The sequence below is a fragment of the Elephantulus edwardii genome, unplaced genomic scaffold (genome assembly GCF_000299155.1).
Source record: "Elephantulus edwardii isolate Elephantulus edwardi_28Jun2011 unplaced genomic scaffold, EleEdw1.0 scaffold00039, whole genome shotgun sequence".
NCBI classification, from domain to species: Eukaryota; Metazoa; Chordata; class Mammalia; order Macroscelidea; family Macroscelididae; genus Elephantulus; species Elephantulus edwardii.
Window position 1 is genome coordinate 13,074,175 of NW_006399789.1, and position 16,448 is coordinate 13,090,622.

The 16,448-nt window shown below is 39.2% G+C and overlaps 1 protein-coding gene across 1 annotated transcript in view; it reads left to right on the top strand.

Moving 5' to 3' along the window:
* SLC18B1 (solute carrier family 18, subfamily B, member 1) overlaps positions 1-12,676 on the top strand; it is a 50,911-nt gene extending 38,235 nt beyond the window's left edge. The window contains exons 7-11 of the mRNA XM_006885014.1: positions 5,147-5,283; positions 6,715-6,816; positions 9,551-9,642; positions 11,665-11,760; positions 12,598-12,676. Coding sequence (XP_006885076.1) covers positions 5,147-5,283; positions 6,715-6,816; positions 9,551-9,642; positions 11,665-11,760; positions 12,598-12,676 — 506 coding nt within the window. The remainder of the gene's footprint in view (positions 1-5,146; positions 5,284-6,714; positions 6,817-9,550; positions 9,643-11,664; positions 11,761-12,597) is intronic.
* The last annotated feature ends 3,772 nt before the right edge of the window (positions 12,677-16,448 follow it).

The window sequence follows — 16,448 nt, forward strand, 5'->3', positions numbered from 1 at the left end:
CTCCTGCAGAGCAGCTGGTAGATTCGAACTGGGTGCTTTCGAGATTGCAGCATAGATTCTTACCACTAGGCCACCAGAACTTCCTTTACGTCCATGTATTTTATTTTGTATTTTTATTTAATTTTTTCCCACCTTAAAATCATTTTACTAATAACTACATTCATGAAAATGTATAAGCCAGCTATTTTCACGCCTCATGCCTTAATATCCTCATTTTAGATAGCTGATTACTGATTTTCCCATCCCTATCAGACGGGTCCTTGGAGAGGGACATCATGCTTGGGAGGGTGGAGGGACAGCGCAGGAGGGGAAGACCCTCTATGAGATGGATTAATTCGGTAATCGGTATGGGTGTGTCAGAGGCAGTGCGGTTGGCGCAGGATAGAGCAGGGTTTAGGGCTGTTGTGCATAGGGTGGCTATGAGTCGCAAACGACTTGACGGCACATAACAACAACAACTATCAGATCAGTACTCTGAGGTAACAAGCTTGTCCCCTTTGCTGAAAGGTTTCTGTTCAATTTGGAAACTTTGAGTATCAGGCGATCACCTGGATCCATTGGAGAGGAAGTAAGAGGAATACGATAGTGAAGAGTCAGGCTGAGCTTGGACGTGTGCCTTCAGCACTGCCCACCGAGCAGGCCCAGCTGTATAGATATGCAAAAAAGGGGTACTGGCTATCTTGAAGTTTTTGAGTTGGGTAAACAGTCAACAAATGGAACTGCTAATTGAAACATTGGAGGTTGTAGTCTACCCATATGTACCGGAAGAAAGACGTGGTCCACTCCAAAAAATAAACTACCAGGACCTCTGAGGAGCACAGTGCTATTCTGACACGTGGTGTTAGCATGAAGCAGAATCATATTAATGCCATTTTGACGTTGAATACTATCTTTCATATCCAGTTATAAATTTAGTCTTCCTTGGTAGCACTGCCACACTGAGGCACATGGTGGCGCTTGTTCTTGTTCTAGCTGCTGTTTCTGCAAAAAATGTTCCGTTTTAGTTCACAATCAAGTAATATGGCTGATACTTTAGAAACATTACCCGAGGTTTAAGCTTTTCCCTCACAGCCTGATATAATTGAAACACAGAATCTATAATGGAACAAGGGAACACTGCGTGGTTTAAAATTAGGCAGTGTGGGGGATCTCTTGTGGCCTAGTGGCAAGAAGCTGCACTGCAATCCCAGAGATAGGCGGTTCAAATCCACCAGATGCTCTGCCGGAGAAGGAGGGGCAATCAGATCTGATTTGGCGGTACACACACACACACACACACACACACTAATAAAATTTAAAAAATTAAAAAAAATTAGGCTGTGTGCTGATTGTATTCTTTCTCCATAACTGTATAATCTATATGTTGAGGCAATTATTTGAGAAGCTGGACTCTATGAATAAAAATGTGGCATCAGGATTGGAGGAAGACTCATCGATAACCTTCATTGTGCAGATGACACACATTGCTTGTTGAAACTTGAGAGGTCTTTAAGCACTTGTTGGGGAAGGTCAAACAGCCTTCAATATGGATTGCATCTCAGAGTCAAGAAAATAAAAACCCTCGCCACTGGATTGATAAGCAACATCATGATGGATGGAGAAAGGATTGGGACTGTCAATGACTTCTTACTTGGATCCACAATCAGTACACTTGATGCCAGCAGTCAAGAGATTGGAGACGTATTGCACTGGGAAAATCTACAGTCAGGCACCTCTCAGTAATTCACTATGAGGAGTAATGATGGCAGTGTGAGGACTAAGGTGCACCTCTTTCAGGCCATGGTCTTTTCAGTCACTTGCTATGATTCTGAGAGCTGAACAATGAATAAGGATGACAAAAGAATTGATGCCTTTGACTTGTGGTCGTGGAGAAGAATATTGAAGATCCATGGACTGCCAAAAGGACTAACAGATAGATCTTGGAGAGGGTACACTCAGAGTGCTCCTTGGAGGCAAACATGATGAAGCTTCATCTCACATACTTTTGTCATGTTGTCAGGAGAGATTATTCCTTGGAGAGGGACATCAGGCTTGGGAAGGTGGAGGGTCAGTGAAAGAGAGGAAGTCCCTCAACTAGGTGGGTTGCTACGGTGACTGAGGCAATGGGCTTGAGTGTGTCAGACATTGTGAGGATGTGTTCAGAAAGATTATTAAAGGATCACTTTAAGTCATACTCAATTCAATGGCACCTAACAACAACAGTAGTGTGACTTTTTGGATCTTGCCTATGAAACAAAAAAGCCAAAAGATGTACATTATAGACCAGAAAGGTTTGACTTGGGGTTGCTTATTCTTAGCATACTTATTTGAATCAGTATATAGTAAGCAAATAATCTTAGAAGCTGTACCATAGCAAGAAAAATACATCAGGACTAGAGAAATACTTACTAACCTGTGATATGCAGCGGATACAACCTTGCTTGATGACAATAAGGAGGTCTTGAAGCACTTCTGGATAAACTCAAGGACTCAGCTACACGTCAACATAAAGTCTCACAGCTGGATTGCATTAAGCAATATTATGATAAATGGAATAAAGATTGAAGTTGTCAATGGAAGGTTGTTTTTCTGATGTTCTTGTTGTTAGGTGCTGTCAGGTCTTCTACAACTCCGCGACCTTATGAACAACAGATCTGAACCTTGCCCTATCCTGCTTTCCCTCCTGGTCATTGATATTCTTGAGCCCATTGTTACAGGCACTGTGCTGGTTCATCTTTTTGAAAGTCTACAGCAGGCAAGAAAGAAAATAATGCAAAAGGCCTCTCCAAATGGTTACAAGGCAAAGCTGTAACTTTGAGGACTAAGCAATGATATTTTCAGTCACCTTATATGTGTGCAACAAGTAAGACTGAAGGATTGATGCATTTGAATTATGATATTGGCAAAGAAATTAAAATAAACCGTGGAACTCCAGAAAAATGATCAGATGTTTTGGGAAAAGTACAGCCAGAATATTCCTTAGAAGGGGACATGGGGAAACGTAATCTGGTGTACTCTGAACATGTTGTCAAGAGAGTCCCCTGGAGAAGGACTTCGTGCTTGGGAAAGTAGTTGTTATGTGATGTTGAGTTGACTGTGAGCAACATAGAGATCAGAACCTTCCCTGGTCCTGTGCAGTCTCCATGACCTCCAGCTTGCTTGAGCCCATTGCTACAATCACTATGTCAGTTCATCTTGTTGAAGGTCTTACTCTCCTTCCTTGACCCTCTGTCTTTCCCAGCACGATACCTTATCCAAGAACTGGCCTCTCTGACAACATGCCCAAAGTATGTAAGACCGAGTTTCACTTGATTGCGCTTGAATGACACAGTGACTGTAAAAATGGGCTCTGATTGTGAGGCTAGTGCAGGCCCTTGTGGGGTTTCAAGATGTTAGTACATAAGGTCGCTCTGTGTGTGCTGGAAACTACTCATTGACACGTAACAGCAATGACTAGAAATAGAATGGGAACCCAGAGAATTGTGAATTTTATGTAAGAATTATAACCAAAGCCAGACTTTGGAGAGTGAATGGACTTTGGAAAGTAAGGAATGCAGAAATAAATATATACTTGGACCAACAGGCAGTAGTCAGAACAGAGCAGGGTAACACTGCATGGTTCAAAATTGGGAAAGGTGTGCGCCAGGGATGCATCCTGTCTCCATACCTTTTCAACATGTATGCAGAGCAGATTATCCGAGAGGCTGGGCTCTATGAGGAGAATTGTGGCATCAGGATTGGTGGAAGATCTATTAACAATCTGCGTTACGCAGATGACACAACCCTGCTTGCTGAAACTGAGGAAGACCTCATGCACTTGCTGCGAAGGGTCAAGGACTGCAGCCTTCAGTATGGACTGAGGCTCAATGTCAAGAAGACAAAGATTCTCACCACTGGACCAATTGGCAGCATCAGGATGGATGACGAAGAGATTGAGATTGTTCACAGCTTCAGTTTGCTCGGCTCCACAGTCAACACTCTTGGCACCAGCAGTCAGGAAATCAAAAAGCGTATCGCGATGGGAAAGTCTGCTGTTAGGGACCTCTCTAAAGTACTCAGGAGCAACAGTATCTCTCTGGAGACTAAGGTGCGCCTGATACAGGCCATGGTCTTTGCAATCGTTTGTTATGCATCAGAGAGTTGGACAATGACTAGGGAGGACAGAAGGATGCTTTTGAGCTGTGGTGCTGGAGAAGAGTACTGAATGTACCATGGACTGCCAGGAAAACAAACAGATTCATCTTGGAGAGGATTAAACCAAGCTACTCCTTGTAGGCAAGGATTCTGGGGCTTCATCTGACATAATTTGGACATGTTGCCAGGAGGGACGGGTCCTTGGAGAGGGACATCATGCTTGGGAGGGTGGAGGGACGGGGCAGGAGGCGAAGACCCTCTATGAGATGGATTGACACTGTGACTGGGGTAATCGGGATGGGTGTGTCAGAGGCAGTGCGGTTGGCGCAGGATAGAGCAGGGTTTAGGGCTGTTGTGCATAGGGTCGCTATGAGTCGCAAACGACTCGACGGCACATAACAACAACAACAACAACATGACAGAAGGCTAGGAAGCAGTCATGTCTGATGCTTGAAACGTTGAAGATACGGGATAACTCTTGGGGGAATATTAGACATAAGGTTAGCATTCACCTAACCTTGAATGTCAAAGGTAGTTCGTATGTTCTTTCATGTGACCCTTCTCAATTCAGTGTTTTGTCTGCCAATAGAAAATGTATATATTCTGTGGGGTTTTTTTAAATTAAATCTTGTTCATTCGTCGTGTTCATGTGTGTGTGTGTGTGCGCGCGCGCACACACACACACACACACACCCCCCCACACCCTTGGCACAACTTCTGGCATTGCTTCTCTCATCTGCCAAATCAGGCTTCGTTTATTTTCTCTGTCTCACCTGTGCATTACTTGCATCTAGGTTGTAAGCTATGACTGAAGACCCCTGCTACTCCTCACACTCAAACTGTAGTTGGTTCTTTTTTAATTTGGCAAATTATTTTTAAGAGAGTTGAATATATGTTTTAGATTTGAATAGCAGACGCAAATGCAGACATGCAATTATAGCTTAAGCTTAGAGAGGTAGTTATTTAGTTTTGAAAGTCAAGAGATTTTAATCACTAAGATTTATGTCATCTTTCTCTTTCCTTGGTCCCAAAGAGACTGATCCAGGCACACACTCCTTCTGGAAGCTCATCACTTTGCCCAGGGTCGCCCTGTTAGCCTTTGTCATCAATTCACTCAGCGCAGGCTTTGGCTTCCTCGACCCTACACTGTCTCTCTTTGTTTTAGATAAGGTAAGTAGGCTGAAGAGCTCAGTGATGTCTTCCATAAGTATCAGCCCTGATTGTGGAAGGACCTCTGAGCCCTATGAGACGAAGTCAGAAAGGAATGACTCGTTAACATGGCCTGTGCTCCTTGGAGTCATCCCTTTGAGTTAGGGATCTAATTCAGTACAAAACAAAAAACTTTTTGCTACGTGCCCAAAACATTGACCTGTATACAAACACCATGCCTACATAGGAAAAAAAATTATATATTTAATGTAAAATGCTGCAAGTAAAAAAAAAAGGAAGTCTTTTGCCTAATATTAATGACTACTTCTTGGGATTATTTTACAAAATAGATAAAAAGTAAACAGTTTACAAAAGTAAAACAGAAAGGAAAAATTGGAGAATGTTATTAGAAAATATATCTTTCAATGGTGATTGGAAAATTTGATGTGAATTCTTGCAATGTTCTTTGTTTCTGACTTTTGCATTTCAGACACGAATTATTATTAATGAATATTAATTGCATGGTTTTTTCCAATCAATTTCAGACTGCAGACGTTTGTAGAAATCATTTATTTCATCATCTTTGGCTTTATTTGTAGGTGTAGTTGTAGGTTTAGTGTATTTGGATAATGGTTCTATCAGTAGGTCTTCCTTGTATATAAATGCTTAGATATTATCCTATCACTCAGCCTTGCACTCCATGATAGATCTCTTCTCTCCTATGATAGATCTTGTAGTGGTCTTTTTGGCTATGAAAGCAACCTTCTTCCTTACATTTTCATTTCTGGCATAAGATGTCAGATTAAAGACAAAGGGGCTCCTGATACAAGCTATGTTTTTTTGTTTGTTTGTTTTTTCTATTACTTCTATGCATCTGAGACTAGAACAGTGAATAAAGAGGACAGAAGAATCAAAGTCTTTTACTGTGGTTTGGAGACATGTACTAAGTATCTCATGAACTGCCAAGAAAACAGATGAGTCTTGGAGCAGGTGCATCTAGGGTGTTCCCTCGAGGGAAGGATGGTGAAACTTTACCTCACATTCTTTGGGCATATCACTAGGAGGGGTGGGTCCTTGGAAAAGAACGTCATGCTTGGAAAAGTGGAGGGTCAGCTAAGGAAGGAAAACTCCCAAAGAGATGGATTGACATAGTGACTGTAACAGAGCACTCAAGTGTGGCAGATGAAGAGGATGGCACAGAATAGGGCAGAGTTCAGAACTATTGTTCACAGGGTCACTGTGAGTCGTAGTCAACTTGATGATACCTAACAACAACAATAACAACCGGTGATGTGTGCACAATATGATTGGTCTCATTGAATTGTACATGTAAAAAAGTTGACACAGGCTATAACTTTATAACAATAAGAATAAAGCAAAAAAAGATTGATACTTATCTTCATAATTTTTTAATCATGTGATTAAATTCAGCCTTTTTTTTTTCTTTTATAGTTTAATTTGCCAGCTGGATATGTGGGGCTGGTGTTCCTGGGCTTGGCACTGAGTTACACAATTTCTTCACCTTTATTTGGTCTACTAAGTGATAAAATGCCAGTACGTACACCTGATTCATGTTTAAGAATTGCTTTTGTATGTTTAAACCAGTGGTTTTCCACCTGCTCTGTGGGTCCATTGATTAGAAGTAACCTATTATTTGAGTGACAAGAAGGGAGCACCTTGAGCAGATTCACTTTTAACTGTTTGATTTGGAGAAAGAGCATCTTATCCCAAAAATGTTGAAAATCATTGGATTAGACAACTTGTAGGGGGGGAAAATGCATGATATGGATTTTGAAGGGGAAACCATAGCATTGTTTTTAAAATTAAGGCAGAGGCTCAATTGTACTTAGAGAAATTGATCAAAATTTCTGTGGGCTTCAGAGGGTTGGCCATGTAAGTGTGCCCTGATTATCTTTGAAAGCTGTTGCCATCAGGTCAGTTCTAAGTCAGAATAGAACTTCCCCAAAGTTTCAAGTTCACTTACAGGAATAGTCTGCCACATTTGTCTCCTAGGGCTCAGCTGGTGGGCTTAAATAGCCAGCTTTTCAGTTAGCAGCCAAACTTTTTTTTTTGTCTCTATAATTATATTTTATTAATTTTCATAAACATTTACAGAGATTTTGGGTTTCCATTCATTCACTGCTGCACCATTCTCTCTACCCTCCTCCCAGTTTATTCTTGTCCAAATGCCACAGTGCTTGTCAAAGCCAGTTCTGATTAATCTTCTTTGTCAGTGTGTCCTTTGCCATTCCCTATCACTCAGCAGCCAAACTTTTAACCACTGCCTCCTCAGGACTCTTGCATTATTACATATCAGCCTTTTATGTCTACAATGATCCTGATAGAAAATCTCTTCTCCTTTAATTGGTCTAAACCCATAAGTGTAGATAACCAGTGTACACACTAGTCATGTTGTCACACAGTCCCAAACATTTATGGCTTTACTGTCTTTTAAAATTAATTTTCATATAAATTTAGCAAAATGCGAATCTCATGACGATTTCTTGGTAATTCTAGGTGACCAAAAGTAAATAGGGAGCCCTGGTGGCCTAATGGTAAGAATCTGCGCTGCAATCCCATTACTGTTTAGAATTTGGCTTTGAGACAAAGACATATATAACTGAGCAGTTATTATAAATCCATGTGATTTTCAGCCTACATTCAAAACACTTTATGATAAATAATTTTATTAATAATGTGACTTGTCTATGCATTATACCTGCTTGGTAGGTAGAGTTATTCCCCCTATTTTATTTTTGTTTTATATAAGTTTGCATAAAACATTTGTATACATTGTATATCATTCATGTATACTGTATTTCATGCATTCCTATATTCACTTTGTGTTTCAAATGACCACTCATAAATATTGTATATTATAAAATTAATCACCATTGATCTAGTGGGTGGGTTTTGAAATGTGGAATCTGGTGCTTAAATTTTGAGTAGCTTCCTCGTGTAATAAATCTCAATAAATATGCTTCTTTTCCAAGGGATTGCTCTCCATTGCTCCCTTGTGTCTGGTAATAATTTATACCTCACTACTCAGACATTGCCTTTAACTTTCTCATGCATGTGCTTTCTCTGAAGTCTGAAGTTCATTTTGGTTTTCTTGTTTGTTTGTTTTGGGTTTTTTTTTTATTTTGTGTGTGTACCATCAGATCAGATCCAAATGGTAGAGGAAGAGATTTCCCCTCCTTCTCCAATGGAATATCTGCTGGATTTAAACCACACACCTTCAGGATTGCAGTGCAGCTTCCTGCTACTAGGCCACCAGAGCTCCCCAATATTCTTTAATAAATATCTTTCCCCCCGCCCAGGATGTAATTTTTTTTAAAAAAATTTTCATTCATTCTGTGTTGCACATTTTCCTTCCTTTCCCTCTCTTTCCCCTCTCCGTTCACTTTCTTCTTAAAAAACATTCATTGTTGCACAATTTTCTCCCTTCCCCTCTTCCCATCTCATCCCCCAGTCCCCTTTGAATTGTACCTTTTATTCTGGACCGTTGTCTTACATATATTGCCTAATCATATATTCCTTTTAAACAGTTCTCTCCCTCATCTGTTCCAATACCGTGTTCATTACCCACTCTTTCTCTGTTCTCCTCCCAACCCCTCAATTTCAGTCCTACTTTATAACAGTGGTGTTACACAGTATTTGTCCTTTTGAAACTGAGACATTTCACTCAGCATAATGTCCTCCAAGGTCACCGATGTCGTGTAACATTTTATGAGGTCATTATTTTTCAGTGTTGCATGATTTTCTGTCCGTTCATTTGTTGATCAACATTTGGATTGTTTCTATCATTTTGCTGTTGTGAATAACGCAGCATTAAGCATAAGTGTGCATACATCTGTTTGGATGACAGTTCTGGTTTCTTTAGAGTATATTCACAGCAATGTAATTGCTGGGTCGAATGGTATTTTTATTTCTGACTTTTTGAGAAAGTGCTAAACCACTTTCCAAAATAGTTGAACCATTTTAGACTCCCATCAGCAGTGAATAAGGGTTTTAATCTCTCCACAACCTTGCCAGCATTTGTTGTTTGCTGCTCTGTTGAACTTTGCTATTGTTGCTGGGTTCTTTAATATATTTGTGGGTTTGGTTTATTTGTTGTGTTTTTTTTTAAATTAATTTTTATTTTTGCACTTTATTTGAGTCAATGGGGGAATTTTTAAAAAAATTTTTAATAACACAATTTGTGTTCTTTAATACTTTTAAATGTTATTTTGTGAGGGAGTGTTTTTCTCCCTCAGAATTTCTTTAATTTCTTGTTTCTCTTGATCAGCATCTGCGGAAATGGCTTCTGGTTTTTGGAAACATCACCACAGCTGGCTGCTACATGCTCTTAGGTCCTGTACCGTTCTTGCACGTTAAAAGGTAATTGTTTTTATCCCCTCTCTGTAATTTTAGACTAATAGCATTATAAACTGTTTTTTAATAATTTGGATATGCCTGGGTGGCTTGGTATTTTGAAACTTAATGGTAAATAATTACTTTCTTTCAAGACTATGTCGAATTGTTCATGAGACTGGCAGTATTTTTATTTTTTTTTGCGAGAAACTAGCAGTGTTGCAGACAAATGTTGTTACATAACGTGGTCTTGGAACCAACTCATAGCTGACCCTCCAGCAGATGTTCAGAGACAGTAATTTGTGAGGAGAAAATGGCACAATTTTTTCCCATGGAGCAACTCGTAGATTTGAACAATAAGCTTTTTGGTTGGTGGTGCAACTACTTACCACTAAGCTGGCAAAGTTTCTGGAAAGCAAATAGCAAGACATACAGTGTGTGTCAGAGGAGAAGATTGCTTAATCTGTGTTTCATTTTCATACTTGTGTATAGTTTATTTTGATGCTTTCCCCCCTAAATGGTGTATGTTACTGCTTACCTTTATTTGATATCCTTAGTATGTGTATTTGTTCCCACTACACTTTCTCCTTGCTCCTCAAGGAAGGAACCAGATATTTGTCTTTTTTATTATAATAAATGTATTAAGATAAGTTCCCTAGGCTTTTTTTCCCCAGATAAAGAGTAGAGATGGAAAGAGTCATTCAGACTTACTATCAGTTGAACAAATCACTTGACTTGCAAGAGCCTCAGTTTTCTATCTCTGAATGTTGTAAGGTTCTGTTGAGTCAAGTACAAGTCATAGCAACCCTATGAACAACAGATCTGAACCATGTTCTGTCATATGCCATCCTCATCATCTCCGACACAGTTGAGCCAATTGCTGCAGTCACTGTATCAATCCATCTTGTTGAGGGTCTTCTTCTCTTTTGCCGACCCTCCAACTTTCCAAACATGATGCCCCCTTCCAAGAAACAGCCTTTTCTTGCAGCATACACAAAGCGTGTAAGATGAAACTTCACCATCCTTGCCTCTAAAAAGCACTCTTTTTGTTGTGGACCACCAAGCTGGAACTAACCCATAGTTGACCAAACACTCCAGCAGGTTTTCAGAGGCAGTTAATCATATGGGAAGAGATTGCTCATCTTTTTCCTGCGGGGAACCGCTGGTGGATTTGAACTGCATGACTTTGGGTTGGCAGTGCAACTTCTTACCACTAAGCCACCAGAGTTCCATAAGAAGCACCCTAGAAGTTGATAATTATACTTACATCCCAGAGTGGTTGTACGAATTGATTGTAGAGAAAGTAATATCTTTTTTTTTTTAACACGTTGCTGCACACTTTTAAATTGACGACCGTGCTTAGAAACACATTTTGCCATCATTTGCGGCAACGTGTTAACTCAAATTTTAATCCATTTTCCAGTCAGTTGAATTTCAAAGCTAAGCTGATGAAGGCACAGCATTAACTTTGACATTTTTCACCAATTTGAAAGGATATTTTATGGTGAGAAGGCAGGAGGATGTGGTTATCCTTTTACAATACCCCTTATCCAAATACATGGAGCTAAAAGATCCCATAATTGGGATCAGAAGGGAATGAGGACTGTTGAGAAACAGAGTCTTCTATTCTTCCAAGAAAACACATCGCCTTGAATTGTATTCACAGCCAAGGTTACATACCCAGCAGTGTTATGTATCTGCAAACCAGTGAGATATCTGGAGAATCTGAACTGGTTGGCATTCAGATGACTTCCGTGGTGAGCACATGTGTGTCCCAGCAGGAGTATGCTCTACTGGACAGTCAATTGCTGATTTTTCTGTTGACCAGGACTTATCTTCTGAGGAACCTCTAGGTGGAGCAGACTCTTCAGAATATAGATAGATACTGGAAGTGTTAACCATTGCCCCTCGCAAAGGCTTTCTCAGCAAGAGGCTTAGCTATGAAATCAGTGAAACAAATTTCTCTAGGTTTCTGTCTTACTAACTTTTTATGTCTCTTAAAATTGTAATTCTTCTTTTTTTTCCCCCACTCTAAAACTGTTAAAATAGTCAGCTCTGGCTGCTGGTGCTGGTATTGGTCATTGTTGGCGTCTCTTCTGGGATGAGTATAATCCCAACATTCCCGGAGATCCTCAGCTGTGCATAGTAAGTGCTTTCTAATACTCAGAGAGCTGTCTTGGGAACCACTGTGAGTGTTACAGGCTGTCTTAAATTTCTCCGTGGGGAAGATACCACGTCAGATACTGTTCTTCCTGAATATTAAGTCTTGAAGAAATCACTCTTTCAAGAATATTTTCACTTAAGTTGTTATATTTAGGTGAGTAGGAACTGACTCATAGCCAACCCTCCTGCAGGTTTTCAGAGGCTCTGTCTTTCTCCTGTGGATTTGAGCTGCATGCCTTTAGTTTGATGTAAGATATAGTAATATTAGTACAGCAGTAGGTAAAATGATTGAGGAATAAAGACTTGGTTGGCTGATGCCTTGGTGTATATGTAATTTTTAAAAGCAAAATAAGAAGGCTCCAGCCATGTTCCTGTTTCCTAGAGAATATCCATAAAAACAGAGAGTGACCAGATGTCTGTGACTTAGTCATCAGTCTTTTTTAAAATAAGATATCATGATGAACAACATGAGCAAAGTAAGCGTGAGGAGCTGGGCGACCTGTGGCTCAGCAGAGCCCTGTAAATCTCATAGGAATGAAGGCCTGCCTCTGGAATCTCTGTCTCTATACCCATATCTATATCTGTGTCTTATGCAGTCAGTCATATTACTTTTAGAAAACCATAGTGTAAACATAATGTGAAAAGTTTTTGTTCTTGAAAAAGGTTTATGCTTGTTTTTTTTAATTTTAGAGTATTTCTGCTGTTGGCTTTGTCCATACCACCCCTGGTTTATCTCCACTTATTTATCTGTCATTCTTTTTTTTTCACACGGACTGCCCTTTTAATAACAAATATACTCTTCTCCCCTGCCCCCCACAGTGAAAATGGATTTGAGGAGGGATTAAGCACTTTGGGACTCGTGTCAGGTCTCTTTGGTGCAATGTGGTCAGTTGGGTAAGTGTCTTTGTATTTCATTCAGATCTAGAAGATGAATTGTCCAGATTGTTTTCTGAGGCCAGAGCTGGAGTTCTAATATATACTCTCTGAATCCAAAGTCAGTTGATTATACAGCATTTTAACACCTAATCAAAACCATCTTGTGTTCATTATCTAAATTGACACTTGTAAAGTTTCTTTAGCAGAAACTTATCTCAGATTTTAAAACAATGTTTAAAATGTTTAAAACATTTGTTTATTTATCCTGTACCATTTCAGAGTATAGTTGTAAAAACATTTTCTCTTCAGTGTAGAGAAACTAAAGCAAAGGGCAGACAGAAATACTGAAATAAGAAAGTGGAACAGAAGACTTCAAAGGGCAAATCAAGGGACAAAGTACAATAAAGAAATGTGCAAAGACCTGGAGTTGGAAAACTGAAAGGGAAGAACACACTCAGTTAATCATTTCACAAACTGAAAAACATGAAAAATTCAAGCCTCAAGTTGCAACGCTGAAGGATCCTATGGGCAAAATCTTTAATGATACAGGAAGCATGAAAAGAAGGTGGGAGAGATCCGAGTGAAAAGACAGGGTAATGATGGATAAGGTCCAATGGTGATTAATTTTATAAAACAAAATGCAGGAGAATGAGTGTATGAAACACATTGTGAATGAAGAATAGGGTGAAAAATAATGTATACAAACTTTGTAAGCAAACTAATAATAATTAAAAAAAAAAGATGGAAGGAATACATAGACTCACTGTACCAAACAAGATTTGGTCACCACTGAACCATTTCAGGAAGTAGCATATCATCAAGAACCAATGGTAATGAATGAAAAATAGTTCAAACTTTATTTAAGGTAAAGGCAAGAAAATAAGGATCCAGGAATTAAGGGAATACCAGTTGACATGTTTCAACAAACAGATGCAGCCCTAGACTTGCTCACTAGTCTATGCCATGAAATTTGAAAGACAGGTGGCTACATGGCCAACTGACTGGAAGAGACATATATTTGCTCCCATCCCCCAAAATATCTGATTTAACAGTATGTGGCAATTATTAAACAATATCATTATTATTACAAGCAAATAAAATCTTGCTGATGATTATTTAAAACTGGCTATAGTCATACATTGACAGAGAACTTCTAGAAATTTAAGCTGGATTCAAGATATTTGGAATGAGGCTCATTGTTGCTAATGCCAGATGGATCTTGGCTGAAAGCAGAAATTACTAAAAAGATGTTAACTTGTGTTTTGTTGGACCAAACAAAATAATTCAACTGTGTGGTTCATAGCAAATTATGGATAATACGGAGAAGCATGAGAATTTCAGAATGTTTCATTATACTTATGCAGAACCTGTACATAGATCAAGAAGCAGTTGCTGGACTAGAACAAGAAGATACTGCATAATTTAAACCAGGAAATGTGTAACAGGGTTGGATTTTTTCACTTTACCTATTTAATATGTGTGATGAACAAATGATTTAAGAAAAAGTAAAAAAAATAATTTGATAGTCTGAATAAATAAGAAGCTACATTATATGAAGAAGAATTGGAGGAAGGATTTGGGTTTGGAGGAAGACTCATCAGCAACCTGTGGTATGCAGACAACATAACCTTGCTTGCAGAAATTGAAGAAGACTTGAAGCATCCATCAAAAAAGATAAAAGAGTAAAGGCAACAGAGTAGACTGCACCTCAACATAAAGAAAACAAAAATTCTCATAACTGGTCCATTGGGCAACAAAATGATAAACAGGGGAAAAATGAGGTTATCATTGATTATTTTTCTTGGATATACAATCAATAAACATAATAGTCACAGTAAAGAAATAAAAATATATATTGCATTGGGAAAATCTGCTATCGGCGACCTTTTTTAAGTACTAAAGAACAAGGATGTCCATTTAAACACTAAGATATGCCTCACTTAAGCCATGGTATTTTCAGTTGCTTCATATGGTTATGAAAGTTGGACATAAAATAAAGAAGACAAAAAAAATAATTTATACCTTTGAGTTGTAGTGTTGACAGAGAGTATTGATATAGCATAGCCTGCCAAAAGACCGAATAAATATGTGCTAGAGGAGGTGCACACAGGTTGTTCCTTAGTGGCAAGGATGGTGAAACTTGTTTTCACATACTTTGGGTGTCTTGTCAGGGGCACCAGTCCTTGAAAAAAAGCATTATATTGGGAAGGATAAAGGATTAACAAAAAGAGAGGAGGACCCTAATGAGATGGAATGAAGTTACTGCAACAGTGGACTTGAGAATGGTGGATATGTGAAGACAGCACAGGATAAGGCATGGTTTTGACCTGTTGTTTATAGGGTTGCTGTGAGTTATAGTGAACTTGATGGCACCTAACAACAATACCAGAAGGTCAACTGTATGCTTATAATATTGTTAGTTGCTGTTGAGCTAAGTAAGGTTCATGGTGGCTTCCTGTGTGCAAAGTAGAACTGCATTCCCTAGGGTTCTCAAGTCTGTCATCCTCTGGATTCAGTTTTCCAGACTCGACTTCTCTGGGTAGTTACAAACTACTGACTTTTTGGGAAGTAGTTGAAAGCTTAATTGTATTGACTATACAGGGACTCAGTGCTGGTAATGCAACATATATTTAAAAATACACACAGAGAGACACACATATACATACACATATACACACACTCACTCTCTCTCTCTCTCTGAGGCTTGTGGGAAGACAGGACTGCGGCACCCCTGGAGTTAAAGGTCCCTCCATCTAGGGCTCCTTTCCTCTGAGGCTGAGGGGCCATTCCAGGCGCCAAACAGGAAGAGAGACTTTAGTATACAGAACATCAAGCAGAGGGGAAAAATTTTGTAGCTCTCAAGAGAGAGAAAGAGGGCTGACCTGAAACCCCCTGCACATAAGCTACGTAAGCTGCCAACCCTGATCTCTAATCTTGTGCCACTCCAGAGAGAAAGAAAGACATTAAGCTCCAGGAGAAAATGTGTGTGAAAAACAGCTTGAGTAGAGCACCTAGTCTCACACCACTCAGCCACTTCATATATGAAGGAGGCCTGCAGAGTTTGTGTCAGAGGACTACTTCAAGCATAGATTCCTATAGGGCTAGAATGCAGAACAGAGTGAACCTCAGGGACTTTAGGAAAGTTGTATTTTCCCCAATAGAACTTACAGTGGAGTGAACAGCTCACCACATTTTAACTTGGCAACTAATTAGTAACATTATAAAGGCAAAATCCCCACCAACTTTTGCAGACACAATAGAAACAACCTAACACTTATCAAGAAAAACTTCACATAATGTCAAGAAAGCAAAGAGCAGCTTCAAACACTGAAAAAACAAAGTAAGTCTTCTCTAAAAAAGCAAAAAAAAAATCAGAGACCTCATTAATACTTCAGAATAAAGAAATCAGATGATAAATGAAGGCAGATGTTATACATTAATATGGAGACCATTGAACAGTTATCAATAAAAGTACAAACCATGGAAGAAATATTGGAAGCCACAAATAAAGGGAATAACTTAGAGGTAGAGAACTAGAAAAAATGTATTGATGAAGAGTTATTTGAATAGCTATGGAAGAAGGTGCTTATTATGGAAGAAACAATGTAAACCAACAAGAAAGCAAATGCTCCAGAAACCCATCCCTCCCTCCACCCATCAAATTGTGTAATTCTATGATTAAGCAACACCACCAACCCGCTCCCCACCTGGGATCCTTGAACTCGATCTTGTGTGAAAAACGATGTATACAAACTTCATGAACTTTGTGCTTCAGAGACAGGGAGCCAGAAGAA